Source organism: Leptonychotes weddellii, chromosome 15 (assembly GCF_054177405.1).
Source record: "Leptonychotes weddellii isolate Sample4059 chromosome 15, ASM5417740v2, whole genome shotgun sequence".
Lineage (NCBI taxonomy): Eukaryota > Metazoa > Chordata > Mammalia > Carnivora > Phocidae > Leptonychotes > Leptonychotes weddellii.
This window is the reverse complement of record NC_138383.1, coordinates 2,231,190-2,252,785: the sequence shown is the minus strand read 5'-3', so window position 1 is coordinate 2,252,785 and position 21,596 is coordinate 2,231,190. Positions and strand designations below refer to the sequence as shown.

At 61.9% G+C, this 21,596-nt stretch overlaps 2 protein-coding genes across 6 annotated transcripts in view; both read left to right on the top strand.

Moving 5' to 3' along the window:
- The window catches only part of CCDC40 (coiled-coil domain 40 molecular ruler complex subunit), a 37,745-nt gene extending 34,653 nt beyond the window's left edge, over window positions 1-3,092 (top strand). The window contains exons 18-19 of the mRNA XM_081805947.1: window positions 1,035-1,193; window positions 2,263-3,092. Of these exons, the coding sequence (XP_081662073.1) occupies window positions 1,035-1,193; window positions 2,263-2,511 (408 nt within the window). The 3' untranslated portion in view covers window positions 2,512-3,092. The remainder of the gene's footprint in view (window positions 1-1,034; window positions 1,194-2,262) is intronic.
- A 496-nt stretch (window positions 3,093-3,588) lies between these two features.
- GAA (alpha glucosidase) lies at window positions 3,589-18,742 on the top strand. Of its 5 annotated transcripts, none has more exons than XM_081804324.1 (20): window positions 3,589-3,666; window positions 5,482-6,071; window positions 6,996-7,141; window positions 8,987-9,152; window positions 9,229-9,325; window positions 9,811-9,930; window positions 10,034-10,152; window positions 10,236-10,367; window positions 11,300-11,410; window positions 11,987-12,100; window positions 12,181-12,265; window positions 12,640-12,757; window positions 13,035-13,168; window positions 14,617-14,768; window positions 14,952-15,100; window positions 16,097-16,238; window positions 16,601-16,750; window positions 17,153-17,317; window positions 17,561-17,713; window positions 18,134-18,742. In XM_081804324.1, exons 2-20 carry the CDS (start codon window positions 5,526-5,528, stop codon window positions 18,191-18,193), a joined length of 2,859 nt encoding a protein of 952 aa, XP_081660450.1. In that variant the 5' UTR covers window positions 3,589-3,666; window positions 5,482-5,525; the 3' UTR covers window positions 18,194-18,742. The 5 variants fall into 5 exon arrangements, with proteins under 5 accessions (XP_081660450.1, XP_081660447.1, XP_081660451.1 ...); XM_081804321.1 differs by having other exon boundaries at window positions 3,607-3,706; XM_081804325.1 differs by lacking the exon at window positions 3,589-3,666 and adding an exon at window positions 3,683-3,706 and having other exon boundaries at window positions 5,485-6,071.
- Window positions 18,743-21,596: the final 2,854 nt, after the last annotated feature.

Here is a 21,596-nt window from a genome sequence, read left to right as displayed (position 1 = left end):
GTAACCCCCTCCCGGGTAGGTGAAGGCTCACTTGAGACAGAACCTGGTCTCGGAGCCCCACTGGGCTCCAGACAATCTGTTCCACTCAAGGCTCGGGCATGTTGCCTGACAGCTCTGTGCCTCAGCTTCCTGACCTGTGAAATGGGTACTCACCTTGTGGAGCTGTCCAGAGGATTACATGGAGACTGTTGGGATAGTGTCTGAAGGTCTAAGTCCTGCACCGGGAGAGATTAACTGAAAATGACAGGCTTGACCCAACTGCTCATTTGGAAATTACTGGGGGCAGCAGAATGGCTTTTCTTGGTCCTTGTTGGCCAATCCTCTCTGCCATGCCGGTCACTCATGATGTCCATTCCTCTCCACCCCGGGGCTCCCCAGCTGCCACCTCTGCCCTGCCCTCCCCGACCCCCGCTCAGCTCCAGCTCCAGGTGGGCTGCATCCAAGTCCTCCTGCCACACACTCCCCCACGCGCCACACACCCGGCAAGACCGCCAGCGTTTGTGCACAGACTGGCCCTTTGCACATCCCAAATTCTCCCGTGTCCCCAGCTAGACCCTGAGAGTCACTCTGTCACCTCTACTTCATTTATCCACTGGATCCCACCAGCTGCTTCCCCACCAGCCCCGGCTGCCCAACCTCACTGTGATGGAGCCAGGCCTCCTCCACTCCCACCCCCAACACCCCCCACCCCACGAGGCCTTAGCTCCTGCCCCAGGCATCTCCTGCTCCCACTCTTGGCATGCAGCTGCCCAGCTGCCCCTGGCCCCTGTGCCCTTGCAGACAGACCTGCTTCAAGCAGGGGACCCCCATTTTTCTCTCCCAGCCACGCCTGCCTTTGGGGAGCAGCCTGCAGTGTGGGCTTACCTGGGCCCTGGCGTCTCACTGGGACTCACCCCTCCAGGTCCTGGTTCCTGAGGGGCAGGGACTCCTTCTGCCCTCGTGGGGATCCTCCCCGGATTGTATCCTTCTAGCCTGACTCTGCCCACTAAGTAACCAGGAGGCAGGGTCCCAGGACGGTCCCGTCTATCTCCCAGGCCACCGAGGAGTGCACCAAAGCCATCTTGGAACTGGAGGAAACTCAAAAAAACCTGAGCAGCTCCCTCTTGGAGAAGCAGGAACAGCTGTCAACAATGCAGTCCAGCATCGACGAGCTCGAGGCCGACCTGGACCGGCTCTTGGCCCTCAAGCAACAGGTAGGCCAGTGCCCCGAGGGGCGAGGGCCACAAGTAGCCAGGCATGGAGCCTGCCCCTCACAGCAGCAGTGCGCCCTTGGGCAAGGCCTCCTCCTAATGCAGTTAAGCTCAGGGATCCCAGCACTGCCCATAGCTCTGTGATCACTCACTCACCTCACATGCCCTAATAATCTAATAATATCGCACATCTTTTATGGGCCAGGCCCTGCCCTGGGTGCTAAGGCTACAGAGCAGGCCTCCTGAGGGAGGACAGAGGGACACATGATAAACAAAATGAATGAAAAAGATAGCTCGCGTTAGGTGGTGATAAATACTCCGGAGAAAATAAAGGAGAGAAAGGGCACTGGTGGGGCGGGGGGGGGGGTGGGGGGGGGAGGTGGTGTTAAGTAGGGTAGTTCGAGAAAACATTTGAGTCCAGGCTTGAAGGTGGCAAGGGAGTGAGCCGGCTGGGTAAAGCAGGTCAGGAAACCACTCTAGGGGCAGCCAGAGGCCAGCAGGCTGGACCTGAGGGCAGAGAGACCACACCCCATGCTGTGCACGGCCAGGGGGCGGCGGTGATCTTGACTTTGAGCTCTTCTCAGGGGTGTGGGAAGACAGTGGAGGGTTTGGGGCTGACGCATGGCTCAGATTTAGGAGGATCACTCTGGTTCTGATGTTGAAGGGTCAAGGGTAGACAGAGGAGGCCTACTTGAGGTGATGCACAAACCGGGGCTGTAGCCATGAGGCTACTGAGAAGCTGTGGGATTCTGCATATAATTTCAGCTGCTCCAGTGGGATTTCCTGCTAGACTGGATGTGGTGTGAGCAGAAGAGTGGGGCCAACTGGGTCTGCAGGGTCCAAGCCTGATCAGCAGAGATGGGGGAGGGAGCGCAGGGAAGTGTCCACTGTGGGACCGGCACCCAGCAATGTCAAATGTCTCTCAGACAATGGGCAAAGGAGAAGGCCCAGCTCACTGCGCATCAGCCTCTTCTCCCCCTGGCATTTCCTCCAGTCCTGAGTTTGTGTGGGGGCAGCAGGTGTCCTGTTTCAAACTGCATAACCTCATGCGGGGTTTTTTGTCCCACCCAAGAACCTCTCGGAGCTGGTGGCCCTGCAGACGCGGGTCAAGCACCTCCAGGCTGTGAAGGATGGGAGGTACGTGTTCCTGTTCCGCTCCAAGCAGTTGCTGCTGGCCGAGCACAGACGCCTGGACAACCGACTGGGCATCATCAGCACCATCCTCGACCACGTGAAGGACGAGTACCCCCAGTTCCAGGAGGCCCTGCTCAAGGTCAGCCAGACAATCGCCAGCAAGCTCCAGCCGTCTGAGTCCCCCTAGAGAGCAGTCTGGACCCCCACCTTCCACGGCCTGCTCCTCCCCGCCCCCCCACCGTGGAAGAGACCAGAATTCTGTGTATCAAGCCATGTCCACCCTCAGAGAGTGACGTCCTTTTAGAGAAACAGGTAGGCCCGCATGGTAGATCCGGATTCTTTCAGACCCCCAGCAGTTCCAGCCACGTCGACTCCCAGCGTTTCCGGTGGCATTTCGGGGAGTCTTCCACCCCACGCTGGACTTACTCGGGGTTTGGGAATGCATCCGCCTCCTCCCTGAGAGTGAGCAGAGGGGACCGCGGTGCCTCCTGCTTATGCCCCGGTCCCGCTCCAGAGTCCGATGTGCGATGTCCGGGAGGAGGGCCCGATGGAGAGCGGCGAGGTGCCCGGCGCCCCGAGGACGCACCACCTCCCCAGCTGTCCCCGCGCAGTTCTCACCCCTCGTGTGATCCCCTGGGGTGACTCCGCCCCCGCCCCGCGTCCTGAGCACCTGCCACCTGGCAGCTTCTCCGCGCCGTCCTCGGAAAGGGCCTACAAAACCATTTCACTTTCAAACTTTTCAGCAGAAAAATAAAATTTTTTTCTGAATGCGGCAGAAAGGCGTCTTTATCCGCCAGCGCGTCAGAAACAGGCCCCGCCCGCGCCGCACCCTCGCGGCGGGAGGCGCCCCTCGAAGCGCCAGGTCAGGTCGCACAGCCGCCGCTTTTCGGGGTACGAGACGCTTTCCCTTCCCGAACGGCTTCAGTTGACGGGCTACGGAGTGAGCGAGCCCACGGTCCCCGTCGGGGCGGCCCCAAGGCCGGCGCCCAGTGCCTGCACCGCTCGTCCTCCTTCCAGGCTCCCGGCGCAGCGGCCGGCGGGGACGGAAAAGGCCCGCCAGCACCGGGCGCGCGCGGCCGGAGGCGCACACCCTCGCCCAGAGGCGCACACCCTCGCCCAGGGCGCCTGCGCGGGCGGGCTGTCACCCGGTCCGCCCCGCCCCCTCTGGCGCGTGCCTGCCAGCGCCTGACGCCGGGTGGCCGCTGCGGGCCGGAGCGCGTGCGCGGAGGCTAGCTGCGAGAGGGGGTGGGGGGGGGAGCGGACCGGGCGCGCGTGCGCGGAGACTAACGCGGCGGGGAGTGGCGGTCGGAGAGGGAGGCGGGCTGGGTGCGCGGGCGCGGAGGTGAGCGTGAGGGGCCCAGGCTGGGCAGGCGTGCGCGGAGGTGAGCGGACCAGGGGGCTGTGGGGGTCCCAGTGAAGGGCGGGGCGGGGCGGGGACGGACTGCGGCGCCCGCGTCGACTAAGGGCTCGGCGGTCCGGGCAGCAGTGACTCCCTAAGGGGGAGGGACCGATCGATCGACGGGATTTATTCTCTGTGGTTTGCTAGTGGAGAAGCTGAGCGCGTCGTGCCAGGGTCCCCGGGCGGCGGGCAGCGGTTAACGACGGGGACCCCGGGGACTCCACGGTCTCATCCACGCCCTCGGTGCTGGGCGACGGAGGCCGCCTTGCCCCATTCTGGGGAGGAAACTGAGGCACAGGGTGAGGGACCCTGCCTCTCTGGTCAGGGCACAGCTGGACTTTGAACCCGGCTTGTCTACACCACCACCCTTGGCGGGGGGAGCAGCGGCTCCGAGCCACTTCCCTGAAAGCGAGGTCACAGGCCCTCCCGGCCGGCAGCGCCACTTGACCTCTTGACCTTCGGTGTTTTTCCCCATTTTGTCCAAATTGTCAAGCCCTCTGGTTGACAGCCCTTCCCGTTTCTAGGGTCTCTTCCCTGTGCAGAGTGGACACGGCGGCAGGGGACGGGTGCTGGCACTGCGGTGCCCCTGGCCACCCCTGCGCTCCTGAACTCTGGGTGGGGAGGGCCACGGGCACTGCCCAAGAGCTCCCAAGGGTGAGTTCCCTAGTCCCTGCCTCCCCGTGATCACAGGGTGTCACGTGTGTCTGGATGAGGGCAGGTGCAGCTGGGACACTGGTATAAAAAAATATATAGTCTTTGTCCCCAGGTCCTGGCACATTTTCTCTCGGAGAGAAAGGACTCCCCTAATTAAATCCTTGCCCGTTTGGTTTTTTTGGTGTCTTGCTCCTCGGAGGAGCTGGGCCAACAGTGTTCATTATAAAATATTTAGAACATACAGAGAAGCAAAATGCAGGTAGTAACAGACTTAGCTCCGGAGGAGCCAGAGAGAGGGGCTGCTCCACACCTAACTGCAGGGGCAGGGAGGGCCTTCCACCTGCCGGGGCCGGGGGGCTGTCCCGGGAGTGTGGCCCAAGACTTCTTACCAGGCTGTAGCCACACCCCGGGCAGCAGAAGAGGGGCGGAGAGAAAGTGGTGGGTCTCCCCGAGGGCCCTTCCACTTCCAGCTCATTTGCCAAAACGGAGTGATTCGGCCACAGTCTCTGCAGAAGCAGGGCTCCCTCTCTGCTCTGCGTGTTGTGACTTGTTTGTTCCACTTGTCAGCCTCCCACGTAGGTCTTCACATGTCTTTAAATCATTTTAGGCACATTTTATTTTTTTTTTTTAAAGATTTTATTTATTTATTTGACAGAGAGAGAGATGGTGAGAGCAGGAACACAAGCAGGGGGAGTGGGAGAGGGAGAAGCAGGCTTCCCGCCGAGCAGGGAGCCCGATGTGGGACTCGATCCCAGGACCCTGGGATCATGACCTGAGCCGAAGGCAGACGCTTAACGACTGAGCCACCCAGGCGCCCCATTTTACGCACATTTTAAACGCATCTCATTTGTAAGCACTCAGTACAGGGTATTCCGAAACTCCCTATTCGGGGCTTTTCTCGGCTTTCCCTTTTCCCTTCCCTTGCTGTCTTTCTAAACAGTGCCGGGAGCTTGCCTATCCTCGCCTGCCCCGCGTTCTCGGCCCACCGCACCCTGGGCACTGCCGGACCAGCCACAGGTCCACGTCTGGAAGCTGTGAGAGCCTCCTGAACCACCCCCGGCCACTCCGTCCCGCCTTCCTTGCTGAGCCCAGCTCCTCTCTCAGCAGGCCTCCAGGACCCAGCCGGCTGCCAGCTGGTGCCAGTGACCATGGACGTGAGGTGGCCTCCCAGCTCCCGCCCCCTGCTGGGAGTCTGCACCTTTGTCTGCCTGGCCAGCGCCGCCTTCCTGGGGCACGTCCTGCTCCATGATTTCTTGGTGGTCCCCCAAGAGCAGCGTGGTGTCTCCCAAGTACCTGAGGAGCTTTATCGTGCTCGCCAGCAGGGAGCCAGTGACCCAGGCCCCCAGCCCACCCCAGGGCACCACGGCAGTCCCCAAGCAGCACCCACACAGTGTAATGTGCCCCCCAACAGCCGCTTCGACTGTGCCCCCGACAAGGCCATCACCCAGGAGCAGTGTGAGGCCCGGGGCTGCTGCTACCGGCCTGCAAGGCAGTGGCCTCAGATCCCCCGGATGGGGCAGCCCTGGTGCTTCTTCCCACCCAGCTACCCGAGTTACAAGCTGGAGAACCTGACCACCACGGAGACAGGCTACACGGCCACCCTGACCCGCAACACCCCAACCTTCTTCCCCAAGGACATCTTGACCTTACGGCTGGACATGCTGCTAGAGACGGAGAGCCGGCTTCACTTCACGGTGGGCAGGGCCAGACAGGGGCAGAGAAAACGTGGGTGGGCAGCAGATGAAGTGTTGGTTTGGTGTGCAAATGTGTTGTGTGCCTTCACTGGGAGTCCAGGAGTGAGCGCACAGTGCCTACACTCAGGGAGCAGTGGCCACTAAGACACTGATTAGAAGGTTCTAGAACATGCTCTAGAGGGCAGGGCTCAGGGCACAGTGGAGGGAGGTCAGGTCTCCCCCAGTAAGTGACATCCCACCAGGAACCTGAAGTCCTACAGGACAGAGTCAGCAAGGGGAGAGGTGGACAGGGAGGATGGGGGGAGTGTTCGGGGCAATGGACAGTGGAATGTGATGATTGTCCATTCGCCTGAGGGGAGGACCTCTTGTCTGATTTACTCCCTGCTGATTCCCAGCCCCTGGGACATAGTCTGGCACGTAACAGTTGCCCAGCAGAAACCCAAGGATTGAACATGAGGAGGCCAAGCCGAGAGAGCCTGAAGCACACAATCCATAATAATTTTAACAAAGTACTTTCTAACAGCCAGCATTTACTGGGTGATTACTGCATAGCAGACAGAGCTGAGCTGGGTGCTCTAATCTCTCAGCCACCCTGTGACCGGCATGCTGGGTGGAGCAGTGTTGCCAGACTTAGCAAATAAAGATGCAGGATGCACTCAGTAACTTTGAATTCCAGAAAACCAAGGAATGGATTTATTTTTTTAGTGTGCGTCTCGTGCGATATTTGAGACATACTGGGAAGAGTTGTTTATCTGGAATTCAGATTGACTGGGTGTTGTGTGTCTTCCCTGGCGACCCACACGGGGTTCTGGACGTGAGGAAACGGAGGCTCAGTTGACCACACCGGGACTCTGGGGGGCGAGGAAGGAGGGGGAGGCGTGCTGGCCCCCAGAGGGCCTCATGGCACCTCCATCTGACTCCTAGATCAAGGATCCCGCCAACAGGCGCTACGAGGTGCCCCTGGAGACCCCGCATGTCCACAGCCGGGCCTCGTCCACACTCTATAGCGTGGAGTTCCAGGAGGAGCCTTTCGGGGTGGTCGTGCGCCGGAAGCTGGACGGCCGGGTGCTGTGAGTGCTGGTCTCTGTGCCCCCACCCCAGGTGGGGGCATCAGGGCACCGTCCCCCACTCTCCCTTGGGGCTCTTCACCACTGCCTCCGCCTGGAGCCCTCCCTCACCTCATTCAGGTCCCTCAGCAACCCCCCTGCAGATGCCCTCCTGACGCCCCCCAGGTAGGGCCTGCTGGGGGAGCCGTCCTCCCGGGGACCTTTGGCAATGGCTCCACCACGCAGAGCACTCCCACCCCAATGTCAAAAGTGCCGAGGCTGAGAAACCTCGGTCCGGTGAGAAACGGCACGCCCACCGCAGGCAACGTCCCCTCGCCGCTTTACGTTCACACGTGTTATTGATCGTCAAATACCGTGTGTCACTTAGGCACATCGGCACCCCGACGGCTCAGAAGTGGTGCTGTTACCATCCCCACTGTCCGGACGGGGAGACTGAGGCGGCTTGCTGGCAGCTTCTGAGCCAGGGCCCGGCATCCGTGCTGTTGGCCCCTGTCTGTTTTGCGTCCCCCCGGGGCTTGCGTCCCCCTGAGATCTTAGGTTTGTCCGAATCGTTGCTGCTGTCTGCCCGCCAAGGAGCCTTTCCCATTCCGGAGGCTCGCTCCTGGGCCTCCAGCTCCGAAGGAGGTTCTGACCCACAGCAGATGCTCGTGGATGGGTAGCGAGGGTGAGGGCATCGGTTGGTCGTGCCCTCGTCTCCAGGGAACGCGTCACCTCCACCGCCCCCATCACACCCTGGGAATTGGATGCAGCAAAGCATCCTGGAATCCAAAGTGGTGGCTGTGACTCCCAGTGTCAGACATGTCCCCTCCCAGAGCCGTGGGCCAGGGCAGCGGTTCTGCCGACACCCCGCCATCTATCCTGACGGCGGATTATGCAAGCACATTTTCACAGGACCGCACCCTGTGTGCTTTGTCCACACAGTCCCACGTAAATATGTGCCCTGGGTTGACAAGGCTCCTCTTTGTCACTGGACTCAGTTACATATTCGGGAATGAGCTTGGACTTGCCTTAGTCTTAGGAGAACTCACCTCCTGAAATGCGTTTCTTTTCTGCCCGTTCTTGGCTGAGCAATATGGAGCTGCCCCCAGGGCTGACACAGTGGGAAGGGGCAGTGAGTGAGGCCAAGTACGATGTCAGGAGTAACAATGCTAACGAAGTTCTAGAAAGGAGCTGTGCAGATGTGGAGGGCAGGGCTGGCTCTGGAGTGGGGGCTACAGAAGGCCTCTCTAGGAAGCTGACCTTTGAGCAGAGACCGGAGAGAAGTTTTCTGAAGCATTTAATCACACTTTGGTCTTGAAAACACACAGATAAGTCTGGCCCAGGGGCAGGCAGGATGCAATGGGACATCATTCCATGAAATCAGCATTAATAGGTCTTTCGTGCCCCATCTGTGGTTCTTGCCTCGCCCTGACCCTGTGCAACCTCGGGGTCCTGGCCACCCCTGGGTGGACAGTTCCATGGCTCTGGGGAAGGTCATGGCTGGGGTCTGGGAGCAGTCTGACCCTTGCAAAAGGAGCTCGGGGCCACAACTCCTAGGACTGGAAGGGTTCGGGCAGCCCTTGCCTGGCACCTGCTTGCGACCAGGGCTTATGGGGCAGTCCCCTGCTGGATGCCCACCTGGGGCAACATGGGCATAGCCAGGTAGTGCTGTGGGAGCTCTCCACACCTGGGTCAGGTCCCGAGGGTCACTGGACCTCCGGTGGCTGCTTCTGTCCTGGGGTCAGTGTGTCATAGAGGTGGCCAGGCCACTCCAGCCCTCCTCGGGGCATCAGGGGTCTCTCTGGGAGGGTCCATCTCGGGGTCATCTGGCTGCCTAGGTTGCAAGGCTGCCTGGGCTCTTTCCGGCAGGCTGAACACGACAGTGGCCCCCCTGTTCTTCGCCGACCAGTTTCTGCAGCTGTCCACCTCCCTGCCATCCCAGCACATCACAGGCCTTGCCGAGCATCTCGGCTCCCTGATGCTCAGCACCAACTGGACCAAGATCACCCTCTGGAACCGGGACATCGCCCCCTCGGTAAAGGGGGCAGCGAGGAGGGGATTGGACACACCATGTGGGTGAGGGCGCTAACGTGCTGTGTCCACATGCCCAGCCCGACGTGAACCTGTATGGATCGCACCCTTTCTACCTGGTGCTGGAGGACGGCGGGTCAGCTCACGGGGTCTTCCTGCTGAACAGCAATGCCATGGGTAAGCAGGTGGGCAACCACCCCTAGCACTCACCCTGGTCCCCGTGTCCCGCAGCCGATGCTCCCTCTGAGCCCCCAGGCCAGCGGCTTCCCTGGGGGTGGCCGCACCCCCTCCATGGGGGGAGCGCGGGGCTCTCTGCACCTGTTGGGACAGGCTAGCGGTAGAGGACTGGGGCCGTGGGCAGGGCGTCGGGCCTTGTTTGCGCTCCCCAGAAATGAGTCCAGTGGGCTGTGGCCTCTGCCAGCTCTGTCCTTGGGTACCCCGAAGTGTGCTCTGAGCAGAGGCCAGCAAGGGGAGTCCTGGGGTCTGTTCTGCTCCAGGCTCTTCAAGCAGTCCGGCTCAGGGGAACTGTCCCCAGGCCCTAAGCAGGCTGCTCCCAGCTTCCCTGGGTGGGATGTGGCCCTTCTTCAAGGTGCCACGGGGGCAGGGGTGGGGGGAATGGGGCATGGGTATTTGTTCCTGAGCCCCAGGGCTACTTCCCCCAGATGTGGTCCTGCAGCCGAGCCCGGCCCTCAGCTGGAGGTCGACAGGTGGGATCCTGGATGTGTACATCTTCCTGGGCCCTGAGCCCAAGAGCGTGGTGCAGCAATACCTGGAAGTCGTGGGTAGGCCTGTTCCCCGGCCCCACACCGCCCCTCCCCTGCCCCTTCCGTCCCTCTTCCCCTCCGGCTGCCAGCCTGCTCACGGAGCTCCCCTCCCTGGCTGCAGGCTACCCGTTCATGCCGCCGTACTGGGGCCTGGGCTTCCACCTCTGCCGCTGGGGCTACTCCTCCACCACCATCACCCGCCAGGTGTTAGAGAACATGACCAGGGCCCGCTTCCCGCTGGTGAGTGCTGGGAGGGCGTGCTGGGGGCTGGGCCGGGACGCAGGCCCCCAGGCCGGCTGCAGCGGTCCCCGTGCTGGCTGCAGGACACGCAGTGGAATGACCTGGACTACATGGACGCCAGGAGGGACTTCACCTTCAACAAGGACGGTTTCAGGGACTTCCCGGCCATGGTGCAGGAGCTCCACCAGGACGGCCGGCGGTACGTGATGATCGTGGTGAGTGGCCCTCCTGTCCCACGCCACGTGGGGCTGCCTCTCTGGGCGGGGGAGAGACCCAGTGCCTCAGCTGCCTCGTGTTTGCCGAGGTCACTGGGGACGTTTCCTGAGGGTCTCGGCTGTTGAGGGAACATCAGACGTACAGACTGGGTCCCTGCTGTCCAGTGATGTCCAGCCTGAGGGTCCCTGGGAACATCTGTTGCTCGGGATCCCTTCAGCTGTAGGTTACATGAACGGCTTCAAGCAAGGGGTCTGCGCTCGGCTCCCGTCCCCCAGTACTGGGAGGGCCGGGGTGGCGCTGCATGCCCGGGCAGCTGGAGCCACAGAGGCTCCAAGTGTCTCGTGGCCCTGCCTCTCCCCCACTCAGTTCTGCCTCACGGGAAGGAGGGCCAGGCTCAGGGCCGGGCTCCGAGCCGCCACAGTCCCCCGGGGCCAATCCCTGCAGCCCGAGTGCTGGTGCGGCCGGGCCGAGTGCCTAGCCACCTGGCCAGAGGAGATGGGGAAGGGGCGCTGAGGCTGCGGAGCTGCACGGCAGACACCCCACAGCGGAGGGATCCGGTCTGCCCGGAGGTCCGAATCGTGCTGACGCAGGCCATTGCCCTCAGCTCGGCCCCTCGGAGCGCAGCCGGTATCTGAGGCCACTCAGGGCAGGGAGGGCAGATGCAGACCTTCTTTTATTCTGAAAGAAATCAGTGTTCACTGTAGAACATTTGTGAAACTCTAGAACCCGTAAAGCAGAGCCAAAATGTGCATCCAGGTGCCCCGTGGGCCGGTCTCTCAGCAGACGTGTGCGTGTGCACATGCATGCTCCCTCCTGGCTTTGTTCTTCCTAACGATGTATCGAGAGCATTTTCTCACTTCCCCAGTAATTGGTGCCTGGCTTTGGAGCGTTTCCTTCTCCTCCTGACTGGTTCCCCCCACACCCCGCTCAGGACCCTGCCATCAGCAGCTCCAGCCCCCCCGGCAGCTACCGACCCTACGACGAGGGTCTGCGGAGGAGGGTTTTCATCACCAATGAGACTGGGCAGCCTCTGATTGGGAAGGTAGGGTGGGGGCCGGGGGGCACGGGGTGAGAAAGCAGGAGTCCCCAGCCAGTGGCAACGGGGCGCTCGCTGTTCAGGAAGAGGATGGGATTAAAAAAATCATCCTGTTGTGTAGGGCGGGGGTTGGGGGGGTGGTCACAGCTAGAAGTGACGGGGGCTCCTGATACCACCTCGAATCCTTCCATCGGGGGCCCTTGACTTTGTGGGCAGCTGGGCCCAGCCCAGGCACGAGCTCTGCAGACCCTTAGCAAGGGTCTCTGTGTCCTCAGGCCCCTGGGGGCTTCCCAGGCTTTCCCACGGGGGCGCCTGGCAGAGTCCCCAACTTCCCATTCCAGGGCGTGCCCGCAACCAAGGGGAGGGGGGGTCCCAGCTGAGGGGAGGCCGGGGAGGCTGCCAGGGGAGCAGATGTCCACGACTCAGTTCTGGGGCCTCTGTCTGAAAGTGAGATCTCAGTCGCGTTCCCCCCACGGCCCCTACCGCCGCCGACACTCACCTCCACAGACTGTCCACCCCCAGGCAGACGAGCAGGGCTGTAGCTCTGGGGGGGCCTGGTCTCCCCTCTGGCCTTTGCTGCAGGTGTGGCCCGGACTCACTGCCTTCCCCGACTTCACCAGCCCCGAGGCCCTGGACTGGTGGCAGGACATGGTGTCTGAGTTCCATGCCCAGGTGCCCTTCGACGGCATGTGGATCGTGAGTGTCCCGGGGGCTGGGGGACCGGCCCCAGCGTCTGCCCACGGCAGGGCGCCCACCACCAGGGCCTCTTTTTGCAGGACATGAACGAGCCCTCCAATTTTGTAAAGGGCTCTGTGGACGGCTGCCCCGACAATGACCTGGAGAATCCGCCCTACGTACCAGGTGAGTTCTCCCACCTGCCCCCACGGGCCAGCTCTCCTTTCTGAGGAGCCAATGGGCACGGCCACCCTGGAAAGGGGACGGCAACCCCAGGAGGAAGGTCGGGTTGGCGAGACGTCAGCTGGGCCACGCGGCCGGGCGGGGCCCTTCAGAGGGAAGGTGTCTCGGACTTAGGGACAGGAACGGGGAGGGACTTGGAACGGGTCAGGAGCAGGTGGACGTCAAGTCTGCGGTCTGCAAAGGCCGGCCTCAGCCTCCACCGTATCCCTGTCCTTGGAAAAGGGGACGCCCCAAGTTCCGAGGGGGCTCCTGGGATGTGGGGGGCACCAGCCGGCCAGGCGGAGGCTCCACAGACGGAGACAGCCCCCCTCTCCCAGGGGTGGTTGGCGGGACGCTGCGGGCCGCCACCCTCTGTGCCTCCAGCCGCCAGTTCCTCTCCACGCACTACGACCTGCACAACCTCTACGGCCTGACGGAAGCCCTCGCCTCCCACAGGTGAGGGCCGAGCTCCCAGCGGCCCCGCGCCTCGGGGGGGCCCGCGGCGACTGCACGGAGGCCCGGCGGGAGCCTGGAGGGGCCTCACGGGACAGGCTCGCCTCGCAGGGTGGCCTGGCGGCTCGGGCGGAGCCCCCCTCGCTCCTCCTGGCCTTGGCCCTCTGGGCTGCTCACTCCCCGCTCTGCCTCCCTGCTGCACCCCCAGTTCGGTGCGGGGCCCCTGAGGGGCTCCCGGGCAGCCCCGCTCTGCACTGCCCTGTCTCCCCACTCTGCGCAGGGCCCTCGTGAGGGCTCGGGGGACGCGCCCCTTTGTGATCTCCCGCTCGACCTTCGCCGGCCACGGCCGGTACGCCGGCCACTGGACGGGGGATGTGTGGAGCAGCTGGGAGCAGCTCTCGTACTCCGTGCCAGGTGAGAGCCCGTCAGGAGCGGCCGCTCGGAGGGGAGCGGGGCCCAGACCAAGTGCCGGCCTCGGCTCGGCTCAGAGACGCTGCTGCGGGCTCCCAGGGGGCCCCGGGCGGCTGGGCTCTCCGGTGTGGGTCAGCTCACGGGGGGCGCTCTGCCACTCGGCGGGCGGTGCTGGAGTTCCCAGGCACCCTCATCTCCGGTTCGGCCCGGCCGCTGTCTGCACAGCCATCACATTGTGTCCTCTCATGATGTCCCTCCCGGTGGCTGCGTCCTGCCCCAGCCCGCAGGTGCTGTGCACCCCCCCCCTGCACAGAGGAGCGTGACTTCAGTTCTCAGGAGCTCTCATGCTGCTGAGGGCTCAGGAGCTCTGGGGAAGGGGCTGGGGTGACCTCCCTGGGTGACCCCCAGCCTGGAAGCTCTCTGGTAGCCCCAGGCCTGCTGCTGTGTGGGATGCATCTGCAGACCCTCGGGCCATGGGGAAGCCCTGGGCGAGCTCTGGGAGGAACCATTCCTCCTTCCAGAAGCCGCTGTCCAGCTCTGCCCACAGATGCCACTGGCTCTGATTTCACCGTTGGGGGGGGCGGTGCGGCCCACTAGGGCCCAGGCCCCTGCAGGCCAGCCTCTGAAGCCCCCTCGAGAGCTAGGTTCCCAGCTCTGCGCCCACCTCGGGGTCTCGGGCTGAAGCTCTGGCGTGCACTGATCATCCCGTGGCAGAGGTCATGCAGGTCCCGGGACCTGTTGCAAGCCGGGCAAGGGTCCCCCACGGCCCTAGGCTGGGTCGGGTCCTGCCCGTCGGCTGCTGGTCCCTGAGGACCCTGAGGAGAGGGAGGGCCCAGCACAGCCTGGTCCTGCTGAGCAGCAGTGGGGTGGCGCCGGGACCTTCAGCGGCTCCGGGGCTCGCTACCTCCCTGCCGCATGCTCCGGCTCACCCTGGGTGCTCACGGCAACAGAAGCGTGGTCTCTCCCAGCCCTGGAGGCTCGCAGTCGGACTCGCGGTGTCAGAGGGGGGCGCCTTTCCTCGAGTCTCCCAGCTTCTGGGAGTGGCCGGCAGCCCTCGGTGTCCTTAGTGTGGGGCTGTCCCTCCAGTCCCTGCCTCCGTCTTGGCTCGGCCTTCTCCCCCACGTGTGTCGTCACGGTCTGGGCTTCCTCTTACGCGGCCACCGGGCATACTGGGTCAGGATCCCCTCCAGTGACCTCAGCTGAATTGCATCTGCAAAGACCCTCTTTCCAAATAAGGTCACTTCATAAGCACAGGCGGTTAGGACTCGAACATCCCTTTTGGGGGGACACATGTCAACCCTAACGGGCTGTTCTGCTCTGCCCACCCCGGGTGTCGGAAGGCGGTCTGCGAGGCAGGTCTTTCTGCTGACCACGGGTGGAAGACGCCGGGGCCAGCACGGTGCTGACCGTCGGGGGGGTAGCTGAGCCCCAGTCTGACTCTGCCCTCCCAGAAATCCTGCTGTTCAACCTGCTGGGGGTGCCGCTGGTCGGGGCCGACATCTGTGGCTTCCTGGGCAGCACCTCGGAGGAGCTGTGTGTGCGCTGGACCCAGCTGGGGGCCTTCTACCCGTTCATGCGGAATCACAACGACCTCAACAGCCTGGTAGGGGCTGGGGGGAGCCAGTGGGGGGCCTGCCCTGGGGGTCCCTCCGCGGGCGCAGCAGCGCGACTTGGTGTACGTGCCAGCAGGCCGGGTCTCCCGGGGCAGAGGCGGAGACCTCGTGGCCCAAGGGCCAGGTGCTCCCACCTTCGCCCCGCTGCCCCCTCCCCCTCTCCCCCGCTGCAGCCTCAGGAGCCATACAGGTTCAGCGAGACGGCGCAAGAAGCCATGCGGAAGGCCCTCGCCCTGCGCTACGCCTTGCTGCCCTACCTGTACTTGCTGTTCCACCGGGCCCACGTCCTGGGCGAGACCGTGGCCCGGCCCCTCTTCCTGGAGTGAGTGCCCGGGCTCGGGGAGCAAGGGCCCACGGGCTGGCCACCAGCCTGGTGGCACCGGGGCGGCCCCATCCTGCTGCAGGGGGTGGGGGGGAGTCGTCCCCAGAATGAGGGGGCCAGTGCAGCTGAGGGAGGCCCTTTACACCCCCACTTCCCACCCGTGAGATCGCAGCTCAGGGCTGGGGACATTCCAGGTACCTGAAAACCCAGGGTGAAGGACACCAAGTACAGAGCAGGCCAGCCAGGTGGTAAAGCGAGTTATAAAACCATCACAGGGCTGGCTTACGGGTGGAAAAAGGACCTCAGAAGAAACCCAACTGATGTGCCCCAGGTAGGACTCAGATACGTCAACAGGTGCCCTGCAATAAAATGTCATGTCCAGTCAGTGGATCAGAGGAGTCCCACATAGTGCAAATCTGTTAGTTCTCTGCAAAAATCCATTTTTCCCCTCGCGCTGTGCAAACCTAAGTTCCAGGTGGATTACATACTTAGACCATTAAAACCTAAGCTCTAGAAAGTTCCACGGGACACAGAAGCAAATGGCCCTCAGTGCTCTGGCAGGAGAGGGCTTTCTAAGCCTCAGAAGCAAAAGGCAAGGGGGAGGGGGTTGAATTTAGGAAAAAAGTTATACTCCTCTGAACAGAAACAGAGTATTACGACTTCCCTCAGTGCAGAATTATAAAGGCAAACAAACTAGGGTGGTCAGTGTCCCAGACTCACACGAAAGACGCAGACTGGTGGTAGGACCCGGACTAGCCAGCAGCAGACCAGCAGTCAGGGAGAGTTTGCCACACGGGAGCCACGGACGGCGCCCTGCCCGGAGTGTGTGGCTGGGGAGAGGGCCTGCCCACTGCCCACGCCGAGCTCCAGCGGCGGGAACCCGCCTCGCCGTGGCCCTCCCAGTGTCCTCTGGCTCCTTGCGCTTCCCTGAGGGCCCCCTGAACACACTGACCTCAGAGGTCACCAGGCCCAGGCGCCCGCCCCTCCTGTTTGAAGGTTCCCTGAGGACCCCCACACCTGGACGGTGGACCACCAGCTCCTGTGGGGGGCGGCTCTGCTCATTACCCCCGTGCTTGAGGCTGGGAAGGTCCAAGTGACTGGCTACTTCCCCCCTGGCACGTGGTACAACCTGCAGACGGTGAGTCCCCGGGGACCAAAGGTGTCCCTCCTCCAGGCCCTGCGGGGGTGGGCCACATGGCGGAAGGGAGCACGTTTCTGGAGACCCGGGTGCATGAGGGCCCTCGCCCAGGGCTCCCCATGCATCTTCCCACCCAGGCTGTGCAGTGACCCATTTTCCAGATGAGGAGACTGAGGCTCGAGTGGGTAACTCCCCTGGATTACAGTTCTCCCACTCCAGAATTCTGCCCCCGCCCCAAGCCTGGGTCAGGGTCTCTGCCTCCCCCCGACCCCCAGGGCCCTGCATGGAGCTGGAGGCTCCCAGTGACAGCGCAGGGGCTTTGGCACTGCCCCGACTCTTGGTGACATGCCGTGTCCCTGCAGGTGCTAGGAGAGGCCTTCGGCAGCCTCCCACCTCCACCTCGGGCTCCCCTCACGTCTGCCATCCACAGCAAGGGGCAGTGGGTGACCCTGCCGGCCCCAATGGACACCATCAACCTCCACCTCCGGGCTGGGCACATCATCCCCCTGCAGGTACCCGGGCGGGGCGCCTGAGTCGATCTGTCCAGCTCTGGCGCTGCCAGGACCCCATGCTGCCCCTTCAGGAGAGGGTCCATCCCCAACCAAACCTCAGGCAGAGCACAGTGTCTGAGGGTTGAAGATGAACTGACTGGCTGTGCCAGGCAGAGGGGAGGCCCGCTTCGTGCGCTCTTCTTGGGAAGCAGCCTGCAAACCTCCGTGGCCTCTCGCACCCTCCAGGGTGTCTGCGTTGGCCAGAGTGGTCAGTACAGGCCCCCCCCAGCCGTCGCTGTAGGCTGTCCTGTGGATCCTGCTTTCTTGCAGCATGGAGCTGTCCCAGCCCAGTGTCCCTCCTGTCCTGATGGTGGAGGCCTCTGCCAGGCCTGAGACGGTGACATGTGCCACCCACTTTGCCAGGGCCCTGGCCTCACAACCACGGAGTCCCGGAAGCAGCCCATGGCCCTGCTCGCAGCCCTGACCGCAAACGGGGAGGCCCAAGGGGAGCTATTCTGGGATGACGGGGAGAGCCTGGGGGTGCTGGAGCGCGGGGACTACACGAAGGTCATCTTCCTGGCCAGAAATGTGAGTCCCAGGACCTGCCCAAGCTGGTGGGCGCCGTGGGGGCCTCCTGTGCCCAGGCCAGCCTTGTGAAGGAAGCAGGGCCTGTGGGCCAGCTGCCCTGACCCAGTCCTCATGCACCTGCCGGCGTCCTGAGGGTTGGCCCAGGGGCGCGGTGCCGACTGCTGCCCAGACCCCCCGACCCCGACCGGCAGGGCTTCCCGGGCCGTCCTCTGACACCTCGCTTCTGTCTCTCCATTCCGCCAGAACACCATCGTGAACGAGTTGGTGCGTGTGACTAGCGAGGGCTCCAGCCTGCAGCTGAGGAAGGTGACCATCCTGGGGGTGGCCGTGGCCCCCAGCCAGGTCCTCTCCAATGGCGTCCCTGTCTCCAACTTCACCTACAGCCCTGACACCAAGGCAAGAGGGCCCACAGATGGGGCCAGAGGGCTTGTCGCCCAGGATGGCCGAGGGGGCGGGAGGTGCCAAGGACCCTGGGGACCTGGTACCAGCTGAGCCGGGTCTTACAAGGGTGAGGGAGGGAGGGGAAGGACAGGCCTCGTGCACCCTGGATCTTTCCTCTGCCTGTGTCTACACGGACGGTGACTCGTGGGCCGTGTTTAAATGGCAGCCTGCTTCCAAAGCCGAGGCTGCCAATGCAGAGGACGCTCATCCTCCGGACTCAGCCGGGGAGGCAGAGAGCGAGAAGCCTCCGGGGCTGGGGCCGGCCCCGAGCGCACCACGCACCGAAGCCCAGGCTCCTGTCTGCCGGGCGCTCGGGGCCTCCCCTCTGATGGCAACTGTGTGGTGGTCGATTTTTATTTTTTATTTTTCTCCCAGACCCTGGACATCCCTGTCTCACTGACGATGGGAGAGCAGTTTCTCATCAGTTGGTCGTAACCCGGGGCCAGTGGCGCGTTGATCCTTTACAGGAGGAGACGGATCTCACCGTGGCCCCAGCACCTGTGAACCCTTGGTCAGGATGTGACGGGTGGGCCTCGGGCAGAAGCCCGTGCCCCGTGTCTCATGGCGCTGACCTCCCTCAAATACCCAGATCTGCATATGCGTCTACCTCCTGGGACCAGGGGATCCCACGGCCTGTGGCCCAAGGGTTGCCTTGCGTGTGCAAGGCTGTTCTGGAAGGTGTACCTCTCTGAAGCTTGTCACTGGTGTGTGTGTGATGTCGTCCGCCACCAGCTGCCTGTCTGAGACAGCGGAGGTGTGCTCGGGAGGAGGCTGCCGTGCCTGCACCCCGAGGTCGCGCCACGGCGGCCCTGCTGCTGCTCTGGCCACCGCAGGCTGCTTTCTGGGCAACGCCCCCGGCAGCAGGTGGGGCTGCCCTCCCGTCCCATGAGAGCGGGCCCGGGGAACTCCGGAGGAGTCACGGGACCCAGGGAAACCCTTGATCTTAAGTGCAATTATTTTTAATAAAAGGGGCACTGCAATCAAGCTTCTGCTGGTCCTTCTGGGATTCAGGGCGGAAAGGATGTGTCTAAGGGCCATGACATGGAGGCAGCCCCTCCATCCTCAACGGGCCCCTGGATGCTCCGGGGGGGGGGGGCGGGGAATGCAACGGGCCCCTCCGGGGGGTGACGCATGTCACTGTGTGCCCTGACGGCACAGCCCCGTGCCACCTTCAGGCACCTCTCAGGTGACCGGAGAACGTCCCACTGGGCCTGGAGTCCAGGCATAGTGTGGGTGGGAGATGGGCCCCCAAGCCCCATCCCAGGCAACCACTGGTCTGCAGTGTGTTTTCCAGAAGTTTATGGAAATGGAAGCATCTGGCATGTCCGTTGTCACTCACCCTGATTCCTCTGAGACTCGCCCACGCTGTACGTCCCTGCTTCGCTACCAAAGACTTCCCTCCGTGTGGATACGCCACAGTTTGTTCAGTGGGCCTCGGGGCTGGTTTCGATTTTTGGCCAGTGTGGATAAAGCTGCATTGAGCTGATGAAGACAAACGGGTCTTCGTTTCTCTTGAGCACACGCCAGGGTGACATGGTCAGGTCGTGTGGGGGTGGTGTGATTCCTGTTCTAGAAGCTGCCAAACTGCTCTCCGACGTGCTTGCGCCGGTCTGCGTTCCCCGCAGCAGTGAGGGCGGCCGCTGCCCCAGGCGCTCGCCGACCCCCACCGGCTCACCTTCGGCCGTCCTGGCGAGAGCGACGCTCCGGTCCCCGCGCCCGTCCCTACAGACAAACAACGCCCAGCATCTTTCCACAGACTTAGATCCGTCCATCACCCGTAAATCTTCTCTGGGGAAGTGTCTGTTCAAATCTCCGGCCCTTTTCTAATGTGGACCACTGGCCTGCTACGGGTGTACACTACATTACACATGGATTAGAGATACGGTAGGTTTTCCATCACTAACAAATGACTACACGGTCAGTGGCTGGAAACAGCAGATTCACCTCGTCGCAGTGCTGGTGGCCGGGAGGGTGGCCCGGCTCTCGCGGGCTGGTCGAGGGGCAGCGCGGCGGCTTCCTTCCCGCAGGCCCTGGGGCAGAATCTGGTTCCGTGCACGGGTGTGCAGGTCTGGGGTCTGGCTCCTGCCCGCCGTGAGCCACACGTCCCTCGCGGCATCTGGAGGCTGCTCCTCATCTTGGCTCCGGCGCTGCCAGGTCCAGACCACTCTGCCCAACCAAAGCCGAGAAGATGACGGAGTTTCAAGAGCTCGTGTGATTAGTTTGGGTCCACCTGGATAATCCGGCACCATCTCGTCTCTACGTCTTAATCGCATCTGTCTGTGAAGTCCCTCTTGCCATCCAATGTGACACAGATCTGGGCTCCACAGAGTAGGACCTGGGCCCCCCTACCCAGTAACAGCCCCCACGTGCTCTGCTGTACGTCCTCCGTCAGGTTTGTGCTTCGGAATTCTTTCTCCCAGGCTGTGGTTTGCCTTCCTACTTTCACAACGATGCCTGCTGAAGAATAAAAGGTTTTAATTTTGAAGAGTCCGACTTACAATTACTTCTTATGTCCTAGTAAAGAAATCTTTGCCACATTCAAGGTCCCTCAGACTTTTCTCCTGCTCTCTTCCAGAAGTTTTGTAATTTTAGGCCTTCTATCTCAAGCTACTTTTTGTACATGGTATGAAGTAACAAGGATTTTTTTCCTGTATATGGCTATCCGACTGTTCTGTCCCCTTCATTAAAAGCATCATCTTTTCCCCACCACACTGCCTCAGTACGTTTGTCGAAAACCCTCTCACCATAAATCTGTGGTCTCTTTCTAGACTTTGTATTGTGTTCAAGGGCCCCGTGGCGTCCCCCTCGGTGCCAACGCTGCATGGTCCTGCCGTAACTCTGTCATAACTCTTTGCTATCAGGTGGTAGAAGTCCTCCAGCTCTGTTCGCTTTCGCAAAGTTGTTTTGCCTACGCTAGGTCCTTTGTATTTCCGTATATATTTTAGAATCAGCTTGTCAATTTTTGCCCAAGTCTCGGTATTCTGACAGGGGCTGAGCTGACTCTGCAGAACATGGGGAGGACCGATACCTGAACGGTGCAGACTCCTCTATAGGACGGCACCTCTCTCGTTCACGGACATTTCCCACACTGATGTGTTGTGGTTTTCGGTGGACAGAGCTTACGTATCTCCTGTCTGATGGATCCCCAGGATTTCATTCTCAAGTGTTCACTGCTGACATGCAGGAGGGCAAGTGGGTTTTGAATACTGAACCTTGTATACGGCTACGTTTTCTAAACTCAGTTACTTGGTTCTTTGTTGCAGATTTTAGGATTTTCTACATGAAGGATCGCGTCATCTGTGCATAAGGACTTTTTCCTTTCCAACCAGATGCCTTTTATCTCCTTTGGTTGCCTTACTGACCAGCCAGAGCCCCGGTCTGCTGCTGAACAGGCCTGATGAGGACACGGTGCCTTCATCCTAGCACGGTTACTGAAGGCGACTGGTTTTGTGTTCATCTAGCTCTCCTTGCAGTTTTACCGGTTTTTGCTGTTGTCTGAAGCTCTGCTATGAGGTGGATACTGAGGACTGTCACGTCGTTTCTGACGAGTTCCCTTTCCACTTACGCCCCTGGTAACATCCATGGCAGCAAAACCTTTGTCCCAAGTGGACACGCCCGCTCCAGGCTCCGTCTGGTTAGTGTGCTATGGTGACAGGTGTCCCCCCGTTTCACTGTTCGCTTATTTGCGCCTTGATGATTTCTCGTAGGCGGTGTGTAGCTGTGTCTTGTTTTACAACCCAATTAACAATCCTTTAACTTGGGACTTCAGGCAACTGACTTTCCCCTTGCTTGCTGCCCCGTTTAAGTATAATTTTAGAGGAGGACGTGTCAGATTCCC

What these genes read in the sequence shown, in the direction of transcription:
- GAA (XM_081804324.1), top strand. Translation starts at nt 5,526, where the DNA reads ATGGACGTGAGGTGGCCTCCCAGCTCCCGCCCCCTGCTGGGAGTCTGC. An exon ending in GAATCCGCCCTACGTACCAG is followed by an intron (nt 12,266 to 12,639) that starts GTGAGTTCTCCC and finishes CCCCTCTCCCAG; the next exon opens with GGGTGGTTGGCGGGACGCTG. An exon ending in CGTGGTACAACCTGCAGACG is followed by an intron (nt 16,239 to 16,600) that starts GTGAGTCCCCGG and finishes GTGTCCCTGCAG; the next exon opens with GTGCTAGGAGAGGCCTTCGG.